Source organism: Lissotriton helveticus, chromosome 4_1 (genome assembly GCF_964261635.1).
Source record: "Lissotriton helveticus chromosome 4_1, aLisHel1.1, whole genome shotgun sequence".
Lineage (NCBI taxonomy): Eukaryota > Metazoa > Chordata > Amphibia > Caudata > Salamandridae > Lissotriton > Lissotriton helveticus.
In genome coordinates this window covers 2,020,966,387-2,020,991,366 of record NC_136063.1, presented here as the reverse complement: position 1 = coordinate 2,020,991,366, position 24,980 = coordinate 2,020,966,387, and the positions used below count along the sequence as shown (strand labels likewise).

At 50.5% G+C, this 24,980-nt stretch overlaps 1 protein-coding gene across 4 annotated transcripts in view; it reads right to left on the bottom strand.

The window, feature by feature from the left end:
• Positions 1-24,980, bottom strand: part of MTM1 (myotubularin 1) — a 739,022-nt gene that overhangs the window by 478,081 nt on the left and 235,961 nt on the right. For 2 of the 4 annotated variants that reach the window (XM_078688643.1, XM_078688647.1), the window contains exon 4: positions 18,799-18,882. In XM_078688643.1, coding sequence (XP_078544769.1) covers positions 18,799-18,882 — 84 coding nt within the window. Of the gene's footprint in view, positions 1-18,787; positions 18,883-24,980 lie in introns of all 4 variants that reach the window. The other 2 variants (XM_078688645.1, XM_078688646.1) reach the window with 1 other exon arrangement.

Genomic DNA, 24,980 nt, shown 5'->3' with positions numbered 1-24,980 from the left:
TAGTAGTCACTTTTTGAGCAAAAGGCACACATTTCATCTAGAAGTCTCATACAATGGAGAGGCGAAACGGGACACATGCACTTTCCACAGTTTGCACAATAGCATCACCAGTGGCATACCGGTGCCTGGTGAGTATAGACTTTCGGATGGTTCGAAGTGCCAGTACTCCTGGTGCTTGAAATGGAAAAATAGAAGTGCAGGTACTGCTTGTTCCTGAGAAGTGCTGGTACTCTCTAATTAAAAGTATTATGTCTGTCTTGAGAAATGCCGGTACTCTTCCTCTCAAAATAAAACCAGCAATAGAAACTAGCATTCCAAAAATGTATAGTGGTTTGTTATAAACAAGCACAGGCAAAACCAATAGGTCATGCTAGCATTTGGAAACCCGACTAAAGAATTTAGTGAAAAGTGCGCTGTTGTGGAAAATAAACTGCTTTCTCTTTTCAATTAATCTAAGAGAGAAACAAATGAAAGAGTGATGATTCTTTGTGTTTTTGAGATGAACAAACGATCCCTCATACATTACAAGCACTGTCTAGGCACCCAACAAATTATTTTAGCAGCTGGTTTTGCCTGAACTGGACATATTTATTATCAAAGGATTAAAACCACTACAGTCAGTTCTTGTCATACTCGGCCTTAGGTGTGACTCTGGTGTGGTTTTATCGGGGTTTCCACATACACGGTCTGGTAGATTGAACAGTGGACTAATGCATCCAATCTAGGAATAAGTGTTTGACCTCATGGTCACAACGTCAAATACTGGTGGGTACGTACAGCCTTTCATCTTTCCAAGATCAATAAAATGTACAGAGTTGGATAACAATAAACATCCGTTATTTTAACACCAAGAGAAAATGTTTCCTTTGCAAAACAGGCGGTTATGCGGTCAGGGAAAAAAACATCATTCCATCTTCCTCCGTGTCACTGTCCGCTTATCTGGCAAAAGTACATTCTCCTTCATCCCGTGGGCATTTTAAGTCATAGAGTTGGGCGGCCTTCTAACAATGACAACAAATATATCAGTTTGTGTTTTTAAAGCACAATGACATTGTATCGGCCGAGCAACTCACTAAAAAAACAAGTTTTACAACTAACCAAACAGGACCCACTGCACACTTATAATGTAAGTAAGAGCAAAATCAGATGTCACATTGGACATTAAAGTTCGTATTAGTCAGAGGACATGAAAGTTCGTATTCAGCGTTCAAAAAAGGGACACCAATGTTCCGGCTCCTCTTTTATTCTTCAATAAGTGCCAGCCGACACGTGTTTCGTCACCGGGAAACACCTTTTCCCGTGACTCATCAGGGCTGTAGATGGTCTGTGTAGGACCAAAGGTCGCAGTGCCGGTGATAATTCCGTCCCGGCCTTGCTCGAGACCGGGTTCCTTTCAAAAAAGAATGTATTCTTGGTAAGAGAAGTAAAATATCCCGCTGGGTAATAGAGTAGCTTTGTTATTCGTGGTGATACTTGTAAAAGTGGGGATCCAGTTGTTGATTCCGTCTAGTCTACTAGTCCACACATATTGGATGCATACATTAGTGGTATCTTTATGCGTGACACCCCGAAGTGCGGGATGCGGCGCCGGCAGAGTAGCTGTGCTCACTGGCAGTTCCGGGTCCAGTCACTGGACCCAGTCACTGGACCCGGAACTGCCGGATCCCCACTTTTACAAGTATCACCACGAATAACAAAGCTACTCTATTACCCAGCGGGATATTTTACTTCTCTTACCAAGAATACATTCTTTTTTGAAAGGAACCCGGTCTCGAGCAAGGCCGGGACGGAATTATCACCGGCACTGCGACCTTTGGTCCTACACAGACCATCTACAGCCCTGATGAGTCACGGGAAAAGGTGTTTCCCGGTGACGAAACACGTGTCGGCTGGCACTTATTGAAGAATAAAAGAGGAGCCGGAACATTGGTGTCCCTTTTTTGAACGCTGAATACGAACTTTCATGTCCTCTGACTAATACGAACTTTAATGTCCAATGTGACATCTGATTTTGCTCTTACTTACATTATAAGTGTGCAGTGGGTCCTGTTTGGATTGTTGACGTTGTGTTCTGACACAACTTTGAGAGGTTTAGGGTCTTACCTCTAACCCATTTGCACCTTTGCTTCAACATAGCCACTGCGGTTTACCAATGAGCTGTGCGCCCAGTATTTCCCTCAGCATTTAAAATACCCTGCTCTTAATTTTCATATCAAGTTTTACAACTAAATTGAATAGAACTGATAGAGGACAGGCTGGCTTACTCAAAGGAATTTAGACATGCAGACTGCAGAACCATCTCCGCAGAAAGCACTTGACACATTGAGATCTTAAGGGAATCCCTTTTCATGAACGCTAGCTCGAAAATTCTGTCCCTGAGGCTCAAGCCTGGCACTGATAAAATGAGCAGTGTTTAGCAAACAAAGGCCAACCTATTTATACACAACCAGGGCATATGAGAAATACAGAAAACAAGCATTTGCAATGCAATAGGTCTCGCATTATGAAAGTGTGAGCTATTGGTATTGTAAATGACACATGTTTTTTAATATGTGTTGGCTTTGAAATTATATAAATTAATAGCATCGTTATTCACAAAGCCAATAGCTTACACTTTCCTAATGAGAGTCCTATTGGCTATGGCAATGGTTGTTGGTAGCAAGCAAGGACAGTGCTGTTGTGGTGCTGAGTGATGATGTGGTTGGGCTGAGTGATGTGGTGGTTGGGCTGAGTGATGTGGTGGTGCCCCAGAGTGATGTGGTGGTGCCCCCGAGTGATGTGGTGGTGCCCCCGAGTGATGTGGTGGTGCCCCCGAGTGATGTGGTGGTGCCCCCGAGTGATGTGGTGGTGCCCCCGAGTGGTGCCCCCGAGTGGTGCCCCCGAGTGATGTGGTGGTGCCCCCGAGTGATGTGGTGGTGCCCCCGAGTGATGTGGTGGTGCCCCCGAGTGATGTGGTGGTGTGGTGTTGTCCCCCGAGTGATGTTGTGGTGTTCCCGAGTGAAGTGGTGGTGTCCCCGAGTGAAGTGGTGGTGTCCCCGTGTGATGTGGTGGGGTTCCCGTGTGATGTGGTGGGGTTCCCGTGTGATGTGGTGGTGTTCCCGAGTGATGTGGTGGTGTTCCCGAGTGATGTGGTGGTGTTCCCGAGTGATGTGGTGGTGTCCCTGAGTGATAGAGGGTGGAGTTGGAGGGTGGAGTTGACACCACAATGATTCAGCTGCAGCTGACAGAGCTCAGACATGGTGCAGTACGGCTAGTGCAGTGCAGCCCCTGTGCGACACTGAAGAGTGAAAAAAAAGAGTCAACAGTGAAATAAGGAAGTAATCCGTTGAGGGCAAGCTGCTTGCCTCAAAAAGTAAATGTGGATGTTTGCAGACCCACTGAATTTGCTTTACTTAACTTATTTTCACAAATGGTGACGGCTGCATGTTTCCATCAAAATGCAACTACCAGGCTGTGCGCATGTGACATTTGTCTGCTTCTGTGGAGTATTTAGTTGCAGTGGGGCAGTTTCCTTCTATTACAGCAGACTTACTTAGCAACCCCCCCGAGCGCCATCGTGAGAGAGGGGGCTGTGATTTGAGAATGTCAGCTGGGTTAAAAAACGCACTGCACATAGCTTGCATTTTTGTGTGAAATGATTTGAACACTGACTTTCTGAACTTGCGTATCGAACCTGCTTAACTTGGCCTTTTTTAGAAGTTTTACTTACCTGGCTATTGTTCTGGGCATGGTAGGGCTCCCCCAACAAAAAGCATCTGCGGGCTTGGAGAGAGGCAGCTCGGAAGTAGTATGAGGACGCCATGCTACAGTTTTGGAGCTCTGAGGCAGTAAGCAGAAAACGGAAGAAAGGAAGTGGACAGAAACTGAGGCAAGGTTCACAGCAGGACTGTTGACAAACAGGCTCACTCCGTGTGTGCTGAGAGTTCAGCGCGTCACAACACAGCATTTGTGTCAGGGCCTATCTAATAAGTGAACCGCTGTGTTTATGTAGGAGGGTGGTGGCCGGGCGGAAGCAGCGACGGTGGAAAGCAACCAGGGAAATGCTGCTATTGTGTGGGAGGGCAGTATTAAACAAGGAAGCGAGAGAGGAAACGGGGAGCTAGGAAGACATTTTAGGGAGGGAAGTGGGCAGGGTGGGCAGAGGAGGTGGGTGGGGCAGGGCAGAGGAAGGGGTGAGGTGAAGCTCAGCTAAGGATGTGACAGTGTGAAGGAAAGGGATGTAGCGCGTAAGAACATCTGATGGGGGAGAGGCAGCCTTTGAAGTCTGATGCGAGGCACAGACAAATGCTGATGGGTGGGGGACCGGCAGCCTTTCAAGTCTGATGCGAGGCACAGACAAATGGTGGTTTGTGACGTGGCTGGTTTGTGCACGCGCATAGATCACATGAACTGTGGCTACTCCGCCGTTTTGGCACACTTTTCGGACCGCTTACAAGAAATCTCGACAAAAAAGCATTGAGACCTAAAAAGACGGGTCCCTCACCATCAGGGTGAAAAACAAATCGTAACTCTGCAGCTGCACCACCCTTCACAGCCTGTTATGTGACTTCAAAGAGAATCGTTATAATTCTTCCCCAGTCTCATCACTTCAGAACAGAGCATTTTCAATATTATATACAACGGATCCAAAGTTGTTGATTATTTATCTTATGCAACTGACACCCATTGACAACGCCAATAGTCCTATCATGATGTCTGTATAATGATTCTTGTTGCATTATATTTCCCGATGCAAAGACAGAAGCAGTAAAATAACAAGGAGGCACACTATGATAATCACAAATTAGCTTAGGTGTTGATACGCCACGCCCTTAATTATATGGACCACGCACATTTGAGAGACCACCCCAGGTTTTTCATCTCACTTAAAGCCCTGGCTATATACTTAGATTGGTCAATAAAATAAAAAATAAAAAACACTTGTGGAGCACTCTTTTGTGTTTTTAATATTCAGAAAAAAAAACCAGATGTAGAGCGGGTTAGGGGAGGTGAATTGAAGAAATGCACCGAGGAGTGGGAGGGGCACGAGGAAAAAAGCATAGGGGAAGCGGTAGAGAAATACATGAGGGAGACAGCAACAAGTGGGGGGGGTCATGGCGCAATGAAACTTGAGCCCCCCCCCATGCCCGCACACAGTCAGGAGCTTTAAAGCCTGGTCCCCGTGAGTTTGTCCCCCCCCTTCCCTGGGTGTGGGAGGGCTATTGTTACGCCACTAGTGGGGGGGCAAAGGGAGACAGTAACAGAGGGATGCAGGGGAGAGAGCTAACAGCAAGCACATAGCACGTGTACATTAGTGGGAGAGGCTCGGTGAGGCCTCTATATTTGACATTGGACAAACCGTGCTCCTTGGCTGGGGAGAGTACCGGTACCGGTACAGGGCAATCCAGGAGCGCTGAATTCATGGCACATTTCACCCACCCCCCCCTCAATAACTTTGACAGATCGGGGCGAGTCTGACAGTTTGAAAAACATTATTTACTGTCTGTTACTTCTAGTCTTCTCTGCTTGACATTTTAGAAATGTCATCGCTCCAGCAAGGAAACACGTGTTCATTCCAGTTTACGGCTCAGCTCCTCAGCTGCTGTATAGGTATATCCGCTCTGCTTTTAAGAAATCGACACCTTGTTATTGTCTAGCGCTTCGTGGCGCTGCTTTGCTGCTTTTAAACATTGTAAGTAACAGGTAATATCAACATGCGACATTCCACAGGATGGAAAGCTGATTTTCCTCTCGGGATTCAAATATGTAGCCTGCCGGTCACTGCCTGGGTCAGCGGCGGGCGTTTAACTCACGGAGCTATCCAGCCTACTTAATTATGGTCGGTCATGCAGATAATATTCACTGAAATTCATTACATTTACATCAGCCTCATAGATGTTTTTTCGCAAACCCTGAAAACCTATTGGGATTTTTTGGGTTTGGTTTTGCAAGGAACCTAGTGTCTTCACCTCACTGCGCAACAGACGTTTCGAGTGAAAACTCGACTTTCGGTGATTTCACAGAGGAGATCAAATTGTGCACAAGGTTATGGGGAGTGAACGTTATCGCAAAAGGAAGGACTTTGACCTGGTGTACCACTGATAAGTGATCTTACAGTGCTTGGATGCTGCGAGCCAGTGTCTATGAGCATCATATAAGTGCTGCATTCTTACTGATTTGTTTTAAATCCACCTACCACCGACAGAAGACTGTCCACAGCGCTTAGAAACTACGCCACAGATTTCCACAGCCTGAACTGAAATAAAGAATAGGGATGAAAAATGGATGTCGAACTGTTAATAAAAGTAACAATAAAAAAACATTGAGGTATGAGGATTCTGGTGTACAGCTCACTAAAGCTCTACTGAGAGCTAGTCAGATCTAACAAAGGAAGCCTTGTGCTTAAATGTAAGGCAAATTCGGAAGATGAAGCTTTGCGATGTTGTCAACGCATTCCTTCTATAGGTTTCATCCGCAGGACAAGTTGGAGCCAAAGTTTGGAGCCAGAAGTTCAGACTTAAAATTTTACCAAAAGTCTCACTTGGTCTCTTTATAATATTAGATGGATTCAGTACATTTAATTGCTAGTGCAGTAGTGATAGAACCAGCAAAAATAGTGTAAAACAGAAAATGAATAGTATGCTTGCGGCACAAGTTGTTTATGCAAGTCAGATTAGAAAGGCATAATCAAGCAGTGAAGTAATTTAGAACAAGCATTTGCAATGCAATAGGTCTCGCATTAGGAACGTTTGAGCTATTGGTATTGTAAATGACACATTTTTTATTTGCGTGTTGGTTTTTAAAATGGCACAATTAATGGCTTTGTCATTTACAATGCCAATAGTTTTAACTTTCACAAATGTGACACCTATAGCATTTGTAATGCAATATGTGTTGTATATACGTGACTTAGATGTATTGATATTACAACTAAAAATGGCTTTTATTTTTTTAATAATTAATACTTAAATAAAAGTTATTGTAATTTATCATTGCAATAGCTTTTGTAAATAACTTTTGTGAAGATGTTCATTGTATTTTATAGTGACGAAAATCCAAGAACAGAAGTGAAATATTAACATCTTTTTGTGACATTTGTAATAAAGCTTGAAACATTGAGAGAACATATTTGAACCAGTTGTTGTTGAATGGTTGCACAGATTGATGCTGTGGTGGCGACGAGTGATGCTGTGGCGTACAGTGATGCTGTGGTAGCGAATAGTGATGTTGTGGTGCCCCTGAGTGATGCTGTGGTGGTGCTGAGTGATGCTATGGTGATGCGATAGATAGATAGAGTGAGGGCGATAGATAGATAGAGTGAGGGCGATAGATAGATAGAGTGAGGGCGATAGATAGATATAGGGAGGGCGATAGATAGATAGACAGATAGAGTGAGGGCGATCGATAGATAGAGTGATGGTGATAGATAGAGTGAGTGCGATAGATAGACAGATAGAGTGGGGGCCATAGATAGATAGACAGATAGATAAAGTGTATCTATGTTGCATTGAGTAGAGTGTAAGTATGAGGTGTGTAATTAGAAGGCACTGAGTGGTATTATGTGGAGTGTATTTACGTTGCATTGAGAAGAGTGTAATTATGTGGCGTGTAATTATGTGGCACTAAGTGGTAATATGGGGAGTGTATGTTGTATTCAGTAGAGTGTAATTTTGTGGCGTGTAATTATGTGGCACTGAGTGTATGTTGCATTGAGTGCAGTGTAATTATGTAGCATATAATTATGTGGCACTGAGTGTATGTTGCATTGAGTGCTGTGTATGTGGCGCCGGGCTGGCAGAGGTGGGGGCGAGCAGGGTCCGCCGGGTTCCAGGGAGGAGAGCCGCGGTTTGCCAGGGGGGGCTGCCCTCGTCGAGTGTCCGTGAAAGTTTGTGTCAGGGGGGGCAACAGCGGGTCGATGGAGGGCCGCTGTCGTCCCGGGCCCGCCATGCGGGAGGGGTAGGACCACGCCACGGGGGCCTGGAGCACAGGGGCGGTGCACATGGCTGTTTTCAACGTCTCCAAGGCCACCTGACACTCGGGGGTCCAGTGCACCCTCTGTGGTTGTTTTTTGGAGGTCAGTTCAGTGAGGGGCCCCACAATGCTCCCATAGTTCTTTATGAAGCGCCGATAATATCCAGTGAGTCCCAGGAAGGCTCGGACGGCGGTCTGGGTGACTGGGGGTTCCCAGGCCACGATGGCGTCAATCTTGGGTTGGAGGGGAGCTACATGGCCGCTCCCCACTTGGTGTCCCAGATAGGTCACGGACCCTTGGCCTATCTGGCATTTGCTGGCTTTCACAGTTAGTCCGGCCCGTCGGAGGGCCGTCAGGACCTCCCAGAGGTGCTGCAGGTGCTCGGCCCAGTGGAGGCTGTACACCGCGATATCGTCCAGATACGCGGCACTGAACTCTTCTAGCCCCGCCAGCACGGTGTTCACTAGTCTCTGGAAGGTGGCTGGGGCGTTTTTCATGCCGAAGGGCATTACCTTGAAATGGAAGTGTCCATCGGTGGTCGAGAAGGCGGATCGCTCCTGGGCACCAGGGGTGAGGCCGATCTGCAAGTACCCGGCCGTGAGGTCGAAGGTGCTGAGGTACCTGGCGGCTCCCAGGCGGTCGATGAGGTCATCGGCCCGGGGAATGGGATGGGCATCGGTCCTGGTGACGGCATTCAATCCCCGGTAGTCGACACAAAACCTGAGTTCTGGAGGGGCGCCGGGGGCGGCGGCTTTAGGGACCAGGACAACTGGGCTGGCCCAGGGACTGTCGGAGGGCTCGACCACCCCCAGGGCCAGCATTTTGGCAACTTCGGACTGGATGCAGGCCCGAACTCGGTCGGGAACTCGGTAGGCCCGGTGTCGCACTGGTGGGCTGTCCCCGGTGTCGACATCGTGGACACACCACTGGGTGACCCCGGGGGTAAGTGAGAACAGGTCCGCAAACTGCTCCAACAGCTCTTGGCAGTCCTGGCACTGTGCGGGGGTTAGGTCGGAGGAGAGGGAGATGCCCTCGATGGAGCCATCTTTCTCAGAGTACTTCAAGAAGTCGGGCAGGGGCTCGGAGTCGTCTTCTGCCCCATCGTCCGTAGCTAACAGCAGGCTCAGTTCTGTGCGGGCAAAGTGAGGCTTGAGCCGGTTGGCGTGCAGAACCCGGAGGGGGTTTCGGGGAGACTCCATGTCCACCAAGTAAGTGACGGGGCTCTTGCGCTCTATCACCTTGAAGGGCCCCGTCCATTTGTCCTGGAGGCAACAAGGCTCGACCGGGGACATGACCCAGACCTGCTGGCCCGGCTCGAACTCGATGGACGAAGTGTTCTGGTCATACCAGCGTTTCATCTCCTCCTGACTGGCCTCAAGGTTGGCTTCGGCCAAGGCTCGGAACTTCCGAGTCTGGTTGCGGAGGGTCAGGAGATACCGGTAGACATCAGGCGGTGCGTCTTGGACTGTAGCTTCGCAACCTTCCTTGACCAGGCTGAGGGGACCTCGGACAGGGTGCCCGTACAAGAGTTCAAAAGGGCTGAATCCCAGGGACTTTTGTGGTACCTCCCGATAGGCGAACAGGAGGCAGGGCAGCAGGACGTCCCATTTGCGGCGGAGGGGCTCTTCCAGGCCCTTGATCATCCCCTTGAGTGTTCTGTTAAACCGCTCCACAAGTCCGTTCCCTTGGGGGTGATACGGGGTAGTGAACATATATGTGACCCCGCATTGTTGCCACAGGGACCACATATACTTCGATATAAAGTTTGTGCCCCGATCACTCACGACCTCTCGGGGGAACCCCATTCTGGAGAAGATGCTCATTAGCGCTCGGCCCACCACGGGGGCCGTTATGGTTCGGAGGGGGATGGCTTCGGGATAGCGGGTGGCATGGTCCACCAGGACGAGGATGAAGCGATGTCCTTGCGAGGTTCGGGGGTCTAGGGGCCCCACGATGTCGATCCCCACTCGCTCGAAGGGGGTGGTCACTACCGGAAAGGGTTGGAGCGGGGCCTTGACTTTCCCCCGCTCTTCCCGCTGGCTTGACAGGTCGGGCAGGTGCGGCAGTGGTTGTGCACATCGTTGCGCATTTTCGGCCAGTTGAAATGGGTCACCAGGTGGCTGTAAGTTTTGTCCTGCCCCAGGTGCCCGGCGAGGGGCACGTCGTGTGCCAGGTTCAGTAGGAAGTCTCTGAATCGTAGGGGAACCACCAACACTCGGCTGGCCCCCAGCTCGGCAATTTTCTGTTCGCTGTATAGGAGGCCGTGGTCCCAGTAGACCCAGTGGGACCCCGAGGTGTCCCTGGCAGTTTGGGCTGTGGCTTGCTGCCGGGTCCCCTCGAGGGAGGGGCAGGCCTTCTGCTCCTGCCGGAATTGTTCTCAGGTGGGACCACCCTCCTGGCGCCATTGGGCTAGTTCGGGGATGTCTTGGAGCTCGGTGCTGTCTTCGCGGTCGGGCTCCGAGGGCCCGGGTTCAAGGTCGGATTCTTCCTGGGCTGCGGGCGGTGGTGGCGCGGGCCACTCCGGCTCTTCGGTCGGGGCGGCCTCGGTCGCCGCCGGGGCCCGGGCTGCCATAGATCGGGTTATCGCGCAGACCCACTCGGGTAGTCCCATCATTCCCAGATGTTCTCTTCGCTCGACTTGGGCCCAGGGAGAACTCTCGAGGTCGTTTCCGAGGAGGCAGTCCACGGGGGCGTCGTCCCGGACGGTCACCTTGAGGTTGCCTGACACCCCCCCCCCCCCACTCGAAGGGGATTCGGGCCATCTGACACAGGGTCTCGGAATTGTCGGCGGCCCGCACGGGGCATCGCACGTTCGGTATGATCTGTTCGGGAGTCACCAAGTGGCAGCGGACGGCTGTCACACTGGCTCCAGTGTCACGGAGGGCTTCGGCCCGTCGCCCATTAATGTTGACCCACTGACGGTACTTTTGGGTGTTGCTCGGGAGTGGAGCCTGGGGGACCAGGTCTCTTTCGCCCAGACAGACTAGGGCCATGGCAGCTGGCTCCCACTCGGTCTGATCCTCGTTGTAGGCCTCTTCGTTTTCTTCTCCCCCTTCCCCCAGGGCTGCGGCAGCAATCTGGCGGTTCGGGGGCCCGGTGGTGCCGGGACGCTGGTTCATGGGGCAGAGGGGGTCACTGGGGTAATGACCGGGCCGCTGGCATCTGTGGCAAGTAATGTTCGGGCGGGGCCCCAGCCGTGCTGGGGGGGCCCTCTCCTGGTCAGGGATGGTGAAGTGTTATTCTGGGGTAACCCCCGGGGCGGGCTCCAGGCCGGAGCCGTTGGGAAGTCTCGGCTCCTGTTCTGGCCCCCTCCGCCACCTCGCTGGCGGGGGTGCCCCTGGCCGTTCCGTCCTGCTTCTCCTATCGGGGTCCTGGGGACCCGGGTGCTCACCCATCGATCGGCCTCAACGGCGAGTTTCCGGGGCTCGGTCAGCTTACTGTCGAGGAGATGCTGTCTGAGCTCGACAAAGCAGTTGTTGGAGAGGTGCTCCCAAACGATGAGATCGAACAGCTGCTCGTAGGTGGATACTTTGCTGCCCTTGATCCATCCTTCCAGGGCCCGGCTGTAAAAGTTCACGTACTCCACCCAGGTGGTACCGGGAATCTTTTTGCAGTCTCTGAATCTCTGCCGGTACATCTCAGGGGTGAGACCATAACGGGTGAGCAGGGCGTCCTTCATGTGATCGTAGGAGGACATTACGTCCTCGGCCAGCTCTAGCAGGGTGTCTCTTCCTTCGCTGACAAACCTCCCCCACAAGCCGGCACCCCAATCTTTTCCTGGGATGCGGTGTGCGGTCATGGCAACTTCATAGGCCTTAAACCATTGCTGGATGTCGTCATTCTTGTAGTACTCCTTGACGATATCCTTGGGAATGTGGACCTTCGGGTCGACAGGAGGTGGGGCGGCCCGGGTTACCGTGGCGCCAGCTTCTTCGCTCTTGGCTTTGATCTCTAGTTCTTTGAGGCCACGCTCGTGCTCATACGTGAGTTTTTTTTCTTCCAATTCTCTTTGCCTCCGCCTCTCCTCCAGATCTCCCTGCAATCGTAGTTGCTCAATGGCCATTTTCTTTTCTGCTAATTGGAGTTCTCCGTCCAGCCGGAGTCGGGCGAGCTCCAGTTCATGGAGTCGGTTTTTCTATCGCTCCCGGGCGTCTTCGTGGGAGAGGCCCGGTTCTCTGTTGGCGGTTCTTTCTTCCGCTGGGGTTGTGGCTGTTCTCGGGGGTGCTTCGAGGACAATGTCATCGTTAGTTTGGGGTGGAGTCGCTCCGGTCTCCACCCATGTTTGCAGCGCTTCTTTAAAATCTTCTTTTGTGCTTAGTCCGGTAGTAGCGATACCTAAGGCTTTGCAAAATTGTTTGAGTTCTTTATGGGTGTAATCCTCTAATAGTTCCTTCTGGAATTCTGCGGTCGTTCCGGCCTCTTTAGTAGTCATAGTTGTTGTGGGTCTCTGTTAGTAGTGGCGAGTTACTCGCTGTCCGATTCGCGTCGGCTCGGATCCCGTCGCTTGCCACCAATGTTAGAAAGGCGACCCCGGGGGAGACAGAAGATGTCTGACTGTTCACCCCAAGGCCCCACCTCTCTTTATGGAATAGGCCGAGCGCCGTCGAGAGGCCTCCTGGGCGAGGCTCCTCTCCTACAATCGTAACAGCCGAGCAATCATACTACCACAGAAGGACACCACACGGACGTATTCTCACGAATCTTTATGTAAGGAATCAAGGCAAGTTCTAGTAGCAGTATATACAAGGGGATCGAGGGATCCGTAGAGTCTTGGTATCAGGACAAAGGGGGTAGCGGGACAGTCTGTGTACCAACTGGTAGGAGGATAGTTCAAGTGGTGGGGCCGCGACAGCGTCAGCAGGGCCTCGAAGGTGGTTCAGCTTGGTCAGGCCGCGACAGCGTCAGCAGGGCCTCGAAGGTGGTTCAGCTTGGTCAGGCCGCGACAGCGTCAGCAGGGCCTCCAAGGTGGTTCAGCTTGGTCAGGCCGCGACAGCGTCAGCAGGGCCTCGAAGGTGGTTCAGCTTGGTCAGGCCGCGACAGCGTCAGCAGGGCCTCGAAGGTGGTTCAGCTTGGTCAGGCCGCGACAGCGTCAGCAGGGCCTTGAAGGTTCCAGGTGCAAGAGTTCGGATCAGGATCAGCCGCGACGAGGTCAGCAGGGCTTCGACTCCAAGATACAACTGGCGTCCTAATCCAGGGCTGGCCCAGATATAGGACTGGAGTCCTTTGATGTCCGGACCCTCGCGCCTGGGGGTCAAAGGGGCCGGGATGAATGTGTCCAGACACCCAGCAGGGGGGTGGAGCCAGCGCCCAGGGAGGCTGGAGGGCGATCGATACCAGGCGTCCGGGGACGGCTGGAGGGCCATCGAAACTCCCCTCCTCCGGGATCCGTCGAGTGGCCACTCTACCACCTGGGGGGATCTTGGTGCCTCGATGTCGGGGCTTCGCTGGGGCCGGGGCCGGCTGAGGCCACGTGCTCGGGACGTGATGGGCCCAAGATGGAGTCGGGCCGGAAAGGGTGGCCTGGCATGGCAGCCGGGCTGGCAGAGGTGGGGGCGAGCAGGGTCCGCCGGGTTCCAGGGAGGAGAGCCGCGGTTTGGGGCTGCCCTCGTCGAGTGTCCGTGAAAGTTCGTGTCAGGGGGGGCAACAGCGGGTCGATGGAGGGCCGCTGTCGTCCCGGGCCCGCCATGCGGGAGGGGTAGGACCACGCCACGAGGCCGGGTCCAACAGTGGCACTGAGTGGGATTTGGAGTGTATGTTGCATTGAGTGCAGTGTAATTATGTGGCATGTAATTATGTGGCACTGAGTGGTATTTGGAGTGTATGTTGCATTGAGTGCAGTGTAATTATGTGGCGTGTAATTATGTGGCACTGAGTGGGATTTGGAGTGTATTTTGCATTGAGTGCAGTGTAATTATGTGGCGTGTAAATATGTGGCACTGAGTGGTATTTGGAGTGTATGTTCCATTGCAGAGTGTGTGAGGGTGCAGAGTGTGAGGGTGCAGAGTGTGAGGGTGCAGAGTGTGAGGGTGCAGAGTGTGAGGGTGCAGAGTGTGAGGGTGCGCAGGGTGTGAGGGTGCGCAGGGTGTGAGGGTGCGCAGGGTGTGAGGGTGCGCAGGGTGTGGGGGTGCGCAGGGTGTGAGGGTGCAGTGTGTGTGAGGGTGCAGTGTGTGCGAGGGTGCAATGTGTGCGAGGGTGCAGTGTGTGCGAGGGTGCAGTGTGTGCGAGGGTGCAGTGTGTGCGAGGGTGCAGTGCGTGCGAGGGTGCAGTGCGAGGGTGCAGTGCGTGGGAGGGTGCAGTGCGTGGGAGGGTGCAGTGTGTGTGGGTGCAGTGTGTGCAGTGTGTGTGTGGGTGCAGTGTGTGCAGTGTGTGTGTGTGGGTGCAGTATGTGCAGTGTGTGAGGGTGCAGTGTGTGCAGTGTGTGTGAGGGTGCAGTGTGTGTGAGGGTGCAGAGTGTGTGAGGTTGCAGTGTGTGTGAGGGTGCAGTGTGTGTGAGGGTGCAGTGTGTGTGAGGGTGCAGTGTATGTGAGGGTGCAGTGTGTGTGAGGGTGCAGTGTGTGTGAGGGTGCAGTGTGTGAGGGGGCAGTGTGTGAGGGGGCAGTGTGTGAGGGGGCAGTGTGTGAGGGGGCAGTGTGTGAGGGGGCAGTGTGTGAGGGGGCAGTGTTTGAGGGGGCAGTGTGTGTGAGGGGGCAGTGTGTGTGAGGGGCAGTGTGTGAGGGGGCAGTGTGTGAGGGGGCAGTGTGTGCAGTGTGTGAGCAGGGCTCGACAAATCCACTCGCCCGCTCGCATTTGCGAGGGAGAATGGATGAGGACGAGCTATTTTTAGGTCCTACTCGCCCTTTCTGGCGAGTAGGAAATCATACTAACTTTTGTCTTCTGTCTTTAAAAACAGAGCAAAAGTGACAAGATAACACGATTTAAAGGCATTTTTATTGCTCACAAAGGAAATGAGCAATAAACATGCCTTTAAATCTTGTTATCTTGTCACTTTTGCTCCGTTTTCAGAGACGGAGGTCAAGTGGGTTGGAGTCAGGTCGAGGGGATTTTCCATGGTACTAGACCTGCAGGACTAGTACCATTTTTCGTATTTGTCGAGCCCTGGTGAGGGTGCAGTGTGGGCAGTGTGTGTGAGGGTGCAGTGTGTGTGAGGGTGGCATGGCTCTTTGTCACAGAGAGGTCACTAGTCTAGGTAGGGGTCAGGCCAGTTTGCCAACAATTAATCATCCTTGGGCCCTAGAGAGCACACACGCCTGAACTGGAGAGTCGCGATTCAGCACATTAAGGATGATTTTCAAGGGGGATGACTGTTCTAGTGTGGGCTAGACCTCCTGAAGTGCAAAGTGCTTTTAGAAACTCAGACGCCTCCTACCCTCTGAATACCTGCGAGTTCTAGGAAACAGAAGACTAGATAGGGGGAAGGAGAGTGAGTGGGAGATGGCATGGGATCTAAAGATGAGATAAGGGTGAGGGGAGATGAGTGAACATCGATGGAAAAAGTGGAAGATGGAGGGAGGAGAACTAAAAGGTGATAAGATGAGGCAGGATCACAAGGGGAGAGTACAGAATGAGCAGAAGCTGGGGAAGGAGAGAGAAAAGAAAATAGACGAAATGGAGAAGCATGGGAGCGGGCAGGAAAGAGATGGGGGTGAGAGGATAAATATTGGGATAGAAGGACCAGGAGATTAGGATGGAAGGTGGAGAGAAGAGGGTGGATGAGATAAGGGCGAGGATGTAGGTGGAAGAGAGAGAATCAAAAGAGATGGGAGTGGGCCAGAGGAGCTGTGAAGCATCCAGACTGTCCTGAAGAAAATAAGGCGCGAGGTCGGGGTGAGGCCAGAAAGAGATGAGAAGGGAGGATGGAGAGGGGAGAGAGGAGGTGAACATATGGCGGTGGGGACGGATTCATGCTGGAAATGACGAGCAGGGAGAGAATTAAACAGATGTGGAGAAGAGATGGGGTTTACGCAGGAAGAGGGGAAGAAGGACACTGCAAGGCGAGGAAAGAACATCGGAAGATGAGAAAGAGGGGTGGGGAGAACAGAAGGAGATGAGGACGGATAAGCATAGTGAGAGAAAATTAAGAAAATGAGGCGAGAGTTGAGAAGATAACGAGATACAGAAAAGACGATGGCGGAGGGGACGAAAACATTGAGATAAGGATGGGACGGAGGCTGGAGAAGTGAAGGGCATGGAGGGCCGGAGAAGGGTGAGGGAGCGAGCATAGGAAGAAGGAGGAAAAAAGCTTCTGAGGGAATAGTGGAGGGGAGAAGAGAAAGGAGAAGCAGAGGAAAGAGAGAAAAGAATGAAATGTGGATGCGTAAGAAGGGAAGGAAAGAAAAGAGTGACGGGTGAGGACTCTAGGGTGGAATATTGTAGGAAATGGAAGGCAAAGAGAAGTGATGTGAAGAAAGTGGATGAGAGCACATTATAAAAGAGAGTGCTGCTCTAGATGGTACACGAGGAGAGGGAGGACAGGGCATGAAAAGGGTGTGTGGACACTTAAGAGAGTGCACCTGAAGATGCTTACAGGTGGTGAGAGGGAGCAAAGGGAGGGTTGGGGAAGTAATGATGTGGAAGAAGTGAGACGTAGCCAGAGATTGGGGGTGGGGGGTAGAGGAGTAGGTGCAATGGAATGGTATAGTGAGGGGGAGTGGCGTAGCGGAAGGAGAGAAGGAGCACGAGAGACTACGCAGAGAGGTCAAGAGAGTGACTGTGTGGTGGTGTGCATCAGGAGGCACTAGGACAAAGGCAGTCAGAGAACGAGTGAAAAGACAGGCCACATGGAGTAAGAGACAGCGAAGTAGAGAGGGTGGTTACAGGATTAGAGGCGGCCCAGGTAGAAATGTGGGGAAAGAAGTGAGCCGCGGAATGACTGCCTGTTGCACGCGGAACGAGGGGAGGAACGAGGGGAGGAACAAGGGAGGGGAAGGACACCTTAGGGTAATGTTCGCGCTATAGAAAAGCAAATTAAATAAATAAGTAAATAAATAAATGGAAGAACACGAGGTGGAAAGGGGGCAGGAGATATAACGTAAAAAAGGAGTAACAAGAACGGAGGTTGGAGGGGCAAAGGAAGAAAGAAGAGAATCACAAACTGGAAGAAATATAACTGAAAAGGAGGAAACTGGAGGAAACAAGCTCTCAGCATTGCTGTGGCAGGGGGGTGGGCGGGGGAGCGGCAGCCTTTGAAGTCTGATGCGAGGCACAGACAAATGGGGCAGTGGGGCAGAGCATGTCGGGGAAAGCACTCCGGCGTGAACTCGAGCGACCATATGGAGAGGGAGGGGGTGTGCTGCCTAGTGAGTTTAATGCGCGTGGCAACAGAGGGAGAGCGCGGCACGCGCACGAAGTGTCTGGGAGCAAATAGAAGCTCTTAAAAAAATGCGCGAGGTTGTGGCAGCTGTTGACAATGTGCGTGATTGTGTCCATCCACATGAACTGTACGTGATCCGCAGCTGGTAGAGATTTTGAACTGCCTACTCCATACTCGCCTATCTATCCCTGTAGGATAGAATAGTCGAGACCTAAAAAGTAACAAAGTACTCTGCACAAGAAAAACAATGTGGGATCGGAAAGCCCGTAAAAATATGTGCATGTCTAGCAACTCTGATAATGAGCTAAACAAGCCAAAAGTTCTAATATGCCAAGTAAGTTAAAGTAGGCCTGCCACTCTAATAGAGCGCCAAATGTAAGCAATCAAATGAGCATAAAGATCAATGCAAATAATGTTGATTTTTAAATGAGCTCTGTCAGCAAAAGAGCAAATTGATCTAGAAAGAGCCAAATGTAAAATATAAGCGAATGCACCAATCAAAAGTACAATAGTTTAAAGAACTCTGAATCAACTGAAGTAAAAATGAAATTTGTCCTCATACGTTCTATTGAAGTTTTGTATGTTTTGATCTTTGGAGATGTTGAATTGTATGTCATTGATTGTAATTCTTTTATTTTGATGTTTTTTGGTGTCTACGTATTATATGTCTATGTGGTTCAGATTTCTCAATAAAAATCTTTAAAAAAAGAAATGAATAATTAATGACAAAACAAATCCATTCATGCGGTTTTGAACAATGTAGGTTATACATAAACTGTGACTTAAACATTCTGTTAGCAGTAGATTTAGGCAACCAGATGTTACACACAAAAAAATCACATTTGTCTTGCTTTCCATCCGGACACTCATATTATAAAATTCAAACCCTAATATTCTGCAAGAATTCTCATGCTTGATGTAATGTTTTACCAGAAGTAGAATAATGGTAAAATATATTTCTTTAATTAATTTCTTTGCAAATTTCTTTGTGCACAGATCATGCTGAAAGTAAGTTTCACAAAATATTCAATAGAAGCATTTACTTCTGCCAAAACACAGCGGACTTTGTCCCTGAAAGGTTTCATCGTGTTAGCTAAAGAAAAGATAAAACAGACCAGCATCATCCAACAGATGAAAATTGACATTATTTTCTATGTTACAGAGAAAGGAAAAACATACACATGTATTTATCATGCACATCTTAAAAGACAACAGTCTGAGCAACATGAAAATAATGTCTAATACCGTTATAATTGCTTACATAGCTTTCTTTCTGTAATCGGATAATTACAATTTGCCAATGACATACTCGAACAACAAATGGCCTGTGCTAAAATCTTGGACTTATCTGAAATCTAAGGTACTTTGATGGACCCCCAGGCAGACACTTGATCTTAAATCCTTCACAGATCTTCATCATACATTTAGTACGGTTAATGCACGGAGCATGGACAAAACTAGGTTCCTCGAAAAGGTAGTATACAATTAAACATTTTAATATGTAACAATATATCTATAGTACTCACCATTTCCTCACCTCGGAAGTACAGCCTATAGTTTGTGATGTAAATTCGTCCCTTAATGGGACCATTGAATGGGCACATATAGGTAACATCTTTGTCTGCAATAAGAGAAAAATAAATACACTCTTAAACTAGGATCAATTTTCCAGATTAAAATATCCAGGGTCAACAAGTCTCTCAAAAATGAGTTTTAAAAAAAGAATCACAGTAGATTATGTTAGAAAAACGTGCTAATTATTTCAGAGTGCAAACGCCTAATGAGAAGTTTGATCATTTTGGCTAGTACAAGCACTACCAGGCAGGGGCGGCCTTTGGACCTCGGTTTCCAACATTGCAGGCCCTGTAAAGAATGTACCAGCTCTTAAAATGCAAATACCTCTGACAAGCTGAAAATGTGCACTATACTGTAAAACGCTGTATTACACAGAGTAATAGCATAAACGGATACAGAACGTTTAGATGGAAGGGGAATGAGTGGTCTAGAAGGATAGTACAAAACAACCAAGCAGGTGGATCATTCAGAAGCAAGTCTGGCATGTGCATGGCCACTCGCATGAAAATCCACAAGTGATTGTAGAAAGAGTAACGACTAATAATTGCAAAACTAATAAATGCACCCTGCTCGGAAGAGCATATTGGGTGGAACACTTTTGACAATTGTTTATCATTTTACCGCACCAATTTCTACAGGCAAACAAAATCCAAGTCACAGCTCACTTGTTTAATGAGTTTAAGATTTCAGAATTTAGTTGCTCCATAAATATTATCTAATTCAACAACAGCACTAACCCAGGTTCTCAGTGGCAAACGTCTAAATTGCTTGTGGGACATTTCAATGTAGAATTCCCTGCCTTATATTAAAAGAACATCCTTCTCAGACCTGTTTTCTATCACGCGAGGCATGCGACAGGGTTGCCCACTTTCACCATTACTATTTGCGATAGCCATGGAACCCCTAGCTACCAGACTCTGGCAACACCATATAAATCGGGGCATAGGCTTCACATCGAGGGGATTGATAGTTTCAATGTACACTGATGACATCACACTACACATCTGCAATCCTTGCAAAAACCTGGCACCAATCACACAGGTGGTGATTCGCTTTGGCGGATTCTCCAGTATACATATACATATAAACTGGGCTAAATCTATACTTTTCCCCCTCACTGACAATACACACCCCTTCCACACAGACTATCCCCCGAGGTGGGCAACTGACCTGGTCTGCTATCAGGTATATGACTTAGTCGAGACACGCCTGGAGATATGGACAGCCAATTACGGTTGCGCGATCAAGTGGCTAGAGGACAGAATCCCTATCTGGTCAAAATTACCCCTCTCTCTGGCTGGCCAGGTGGCCATTGCCAAAATGGTGGTCCTCCCCGAATTTGTTTATTTATTTCTTAATGTCCTCCTCCCACTCACAGCCCATTTCTTGTGTCGCATATGGCCTGGTTTAGTTACATTAGTCTGGGCTGACAGGCATCTCCGCATCTCCTGGGACAAACTTACCCTGCCTCTCACTCAGGGGCTACTGGGCACGGCGTATATGCATTATGCGCCCAGGCACAATTCTCACACTACTGGATTCACTGAACACCATATCAATCCCACGTCGCAGTCGAAACAGATCATGCAGCTCCATGGCCCCTTTCCACGGCATTATACGCCCCCCAACCCTCCCACAAAATACCACGGGCCGAAGTTGGCACCGTGGCATGTGTCAGCTGGATCTGGGACGGCCTTAGGAAAAGTGCTACACTAACTTGCATTTATGAACCCTCTATCCCCTTAGACAATAACCCTTTGATCCCCCCATTGCAAGACCAGGGCGCTGCACTGCGAGCATACAGACACAACATCACTGCATTTTCAGATCTGTGCTCGGAAAACACCTTCCTGCAATCCTTTGGTGCTAACACTTCACCACCATCCCCTGCACTGGACCTTCTCCTGTACTATCAAATTAGGGCCACTTGCGCACCATTCATGACACCTTCTCAGCCCAACCACCAACACTGCATGCACTCAGACACATTGAGACACGTGGAGAAGTGTGGCTCAATGGTTAGAGCGGCAGACCCTGATGCAGAGGTCTAGCCCGGGACCAGGGTTCAATTCCCCGCCTCGGCGGGTGTTGGGCTCAAAAAATTCCACGGACCTGATAATTCTCGCCTCGGTGCCTATTCCAATCATGGAGTCCCACTCTGCAACTCTGGGCAATAGCTTTCTTAATCTCCACAACGGCCCCCACAACGCTAAGGATGCCTGGCCTCCACCTTGGGGGTGCCCAGGAGTGGACACCTCACAGGGAAAGCCAGGATGGGTTCCACAGTGGTATTCGTACAAGCGCCTTGAGACCCTTGCGGGTGAGTAGTGCGCTATACAAGTATCAATTTACATTTTACATTTACATTATCACCACACCATCCCCATGCAAATGAATAACCCGGCTGTATAACATTATGCAGCATACAACTCCAGTTGTGACACCAAGAGCCTGCGCACAATGGGAAATTGATATTGGCACTTCCCTAACAGACTCTCAGTGGTCATTCTGCTGTGGGCAGCTGGAGCTTCTTTCACCAAATTACCAGAGCCATCATTAAACCCAAACCCAGATCTAATATGACTCCGCTTTTTGCATCCTTACATTGGCTCTGCATAAAAGAACGGATAGACTTCAAAGCCCTGACCATCTTTTTCAAAGCATTTCACAAAGCAGGAGCTGGCTACCTAATCAAATGAGTTAATTACTACACAACCTCTAGACCTCTGAACTCTTACAGTGCCAACCTGGCCAGCATGCATAGGATACGCCTGGCACATATGGGAAGCAGATCCTTTGGCTTCCTAGGTGCGATACTGTGGAATAGCCTTCCGGAGGCTGAGGTTAAACACAGACCTACTGTCCTTCAGGAAGAATCTAAAAACTTGGCTTTTCCCATCACTAACTAGGTCTTTTTCACTCCTCTCCCCGCCCCCCTCCCCCGCTGTCTAGGCGCCAGGACACTCTAGCTTGAGCAGCTGTACGCTCTAACAAATACCATATTTCATTTCATAGCTAGCTCCATCACAGATGGATACCATGCTTGTGTTACCCAAAATGGATTACTAAAAGAACAAGTTACTTACCTTCGGTAACGCTTTTTCTGGTGGATACAGTATCTGCCTGTGGATTCCTCACCTTATAAATACCCCCTGCACCAGCATACAGTGGAAATTCTTTCTCCCACGTCGACGAGGGCGTCACAATAGGACAGCTCCGCTTGAGACACCGTATGACGTAATCGGAGCTATAAGTAGACCTCGTCGACGGGCTGACGTCAGTTCCACCCATTTTTTCTGTGCCACCGAGGCGAACAGGCTGACCGACACATTTTCAAATGTATACATAGTATACCAAATATATACATATATAAAAAAACACAAATGCATAACCAATAAAGGCATAGAGAAATAGCAACAGAATTAGCATTTCTCGTTATTTAAACATAAGCATGATTAAGACATATTAAAAAGAAACCATGTCAAACAAATAAAACATTTTTTGGTAGAAACAGGTGGACAACGGGGAGGCGGGCGGGACAGTGAGGAATCCACAGGCAGATACTGTATCCACCAGAAAAAGAGTTACCAAAGGTAAGTAACTTGTTCTTCTGATGGATACTTCTGCCTGTGGATTACTCACCTTATGAATAGATTCCCAAAGCCGTACCTCTCCTGGAGGAGGTGTCCAACTGACTAGTACCAAAACAGATAGGGCCTGTCCCTCAAGACACTCCTATTTTTCAGCTAGGCTACAGGATCTGTATGGGTGTGTGCATAGTTTAGTCACTACCCCTTTCCTTGTTATATTAAGGCTCTTTAATTCCTGCGCAAGTGTCACTCTTTGTCACAGTACACACATGGTAAGGTTAAAATTGCCAAACAACCATCACCCATCCCACAAAAAATGTGGAGAAAGAGAGTGAGCACCTCACGGTAGAACCACCGATGGGGTTATCTGGCTAGCAATTGCCAGTGTACCCACTTCTCATCATCGGTTGCTGTTGGACCCGGCCTCGTGGCGTGGTCCCACTCCTCCCGCATGGCGGGCCCTGGACAGCATCGACCCCTGTCCTCCCCCCCGAAACTACCCTATCCCACCTTCAACGAGAGCCGCCACTCCTGGCGACCCCCGGCTCTCCCCCTCAGGAACACGGCGACCCTACTCGCCCCCCTCGGCTGGTCCGGCCCCTACCCCGGGCCGCCATCTCAGGCCCGACTCCAGCGAAGCCCCGACATCGAGGCACCAAGGTCCGACCAGGTGGTAAAGCGGCCACTTGACGGATCAAGGAGGAGGGGAGTTTCGATGGCCCTCCAGCCGTCCCCCGGACGCCTGGTTTCGATCGCCCTCCGGCCTCCCTGGGCGCTGGCTCCACCCCTCTGCTGGGTGTCTGGACACTCTCATCCCGGCCCCTCTGACCCCCAGGCGCGAGGGTCCGGACATCAAAGGACTCCAGACCCATATCTGGGGCAGCTCTGGAATGGGTCGGCAGTTGTATCCTAGAGTCGAGAGCCCTGCGGATTGAATCGCGGCTGACCCTGAGAAGAACTCGCTACTTTGAACCCCATCCTCGGAGCCATGCTGACGCTGACGCGGCCCGACCTCGCTGAACCATCCTCGGAGCCCTGCTAACGCGGTCGCGGCCCGACCTCGCTGAACCATCCTCGGAGCCCTGCTAACGCGGTCGCGGCCCGACCTCGCTGAACCATCCTCGGAGCCCTGCTGACGCGGCCCGACCTCGCTGAACCATCCTCGGAGCCCTGCTGACGCTGTCGCGGCCCGACCTCGCTGAACCATACCTCGCTGAACCATCCTCGGAGCCCTGCTGACGCTGTCGCGGCCCGACCTCGCTGAACCATCCTCGGAGCCCTGCTGACGACGTCGCGGCTCGACCTTTAGGGACCCCCCTGCCCCCAGCTCGAGGATTTAGAGCTGTGCGTAGGGAATCTCCGTGCCAGGCTGGTACTAAGACTGTCCCGCTACCCCCTCCCCACAGTTACCGAGACATTAAGGATCCCGCGATCTGCTTGTACATATTGCTGAGAGAACCTACCTTTATTGCTGATAAAGACTCTAAGAATCTACTCTCTTGTGTGGTGCCCCTTTGTAGTGGTGTGATTGCTCGGCTGTTACGATTCTAGGAGAGGAGCCTCGCCCAGGAGGCCTCTCGACGGCGCTCGGCCAACGCCAGACGGAGAGGTGGGTCTCGGGGTGGTCAGTCAGACAGCGTCTGCCTCCCCTGGGATCGCCTTTCTAACATTGGTGGCAGGCGGTGCGATCCGAGCCGACGCAAATCGTACAGAGAGTAACTCACCAACTACTGACAGAAACACACCACAACCATGAGTACCAAAGAAACCAGACCGACCGCGGAGTTCCAGAAGGAACGATTGGAAGAATATACCCACAAAGAATTGAAACAATTCTGCAAGGACTGGGGCATTGCTACCACTGGGCTAAGCACCAAGGACGATTTCCAACAGGCCCTACAAACATGGGTGGAGGCAGGAGCGACGCCACGCCAGATCGAAGATGACACGGTCTCAGACATGCACCCGGAAACCCTCGCAACCCCAGCGGAGGAAAGAAATACCAACGTAGACACGGGCCTCTCCCACGAAGACGCCCGAGAGCGAGAAAGGAGACGGCTCCACGAATTGGAGCTCGCCCGACTCCGTCTGGACGGAGAACTGCAGCTGGCCGAGAAAAAGATAGCCCTTGAGCAACTACGGCTGCAAGGAGACCTGGAGGAGAAACGAAGACAGGGGGACTTAGAGGAGAAGAAGCTCACGTTCGAGCACGAGCGTGGCTTAAAAGAACTTGAGATCAAGGCCAAACATGGTGAGGCCAGCGCCTCCGGGAACCGAAGCCCACCTCCTCCTGCGGACCCGAAGGTCCACATCCCCAAAGATGTCGTCAAAGAATACTATAAAAACGACGACATCCAACAATGGTTAAAGGCCTAAGAGGTAGCCATGGCCTCTCATCGAATACCCCAAAAAGACTGGGGTGCCGGCTTGTGGGGGAAGTTCGTCAGCGAAGGGAGAGACACCCTGCTAGAGCTCCCAGACGCCGAGATGACCTCTTACGAACATATGAAAGACGCCCTACTTACTCGCTATGGACTCACCCCGAGATGTACCG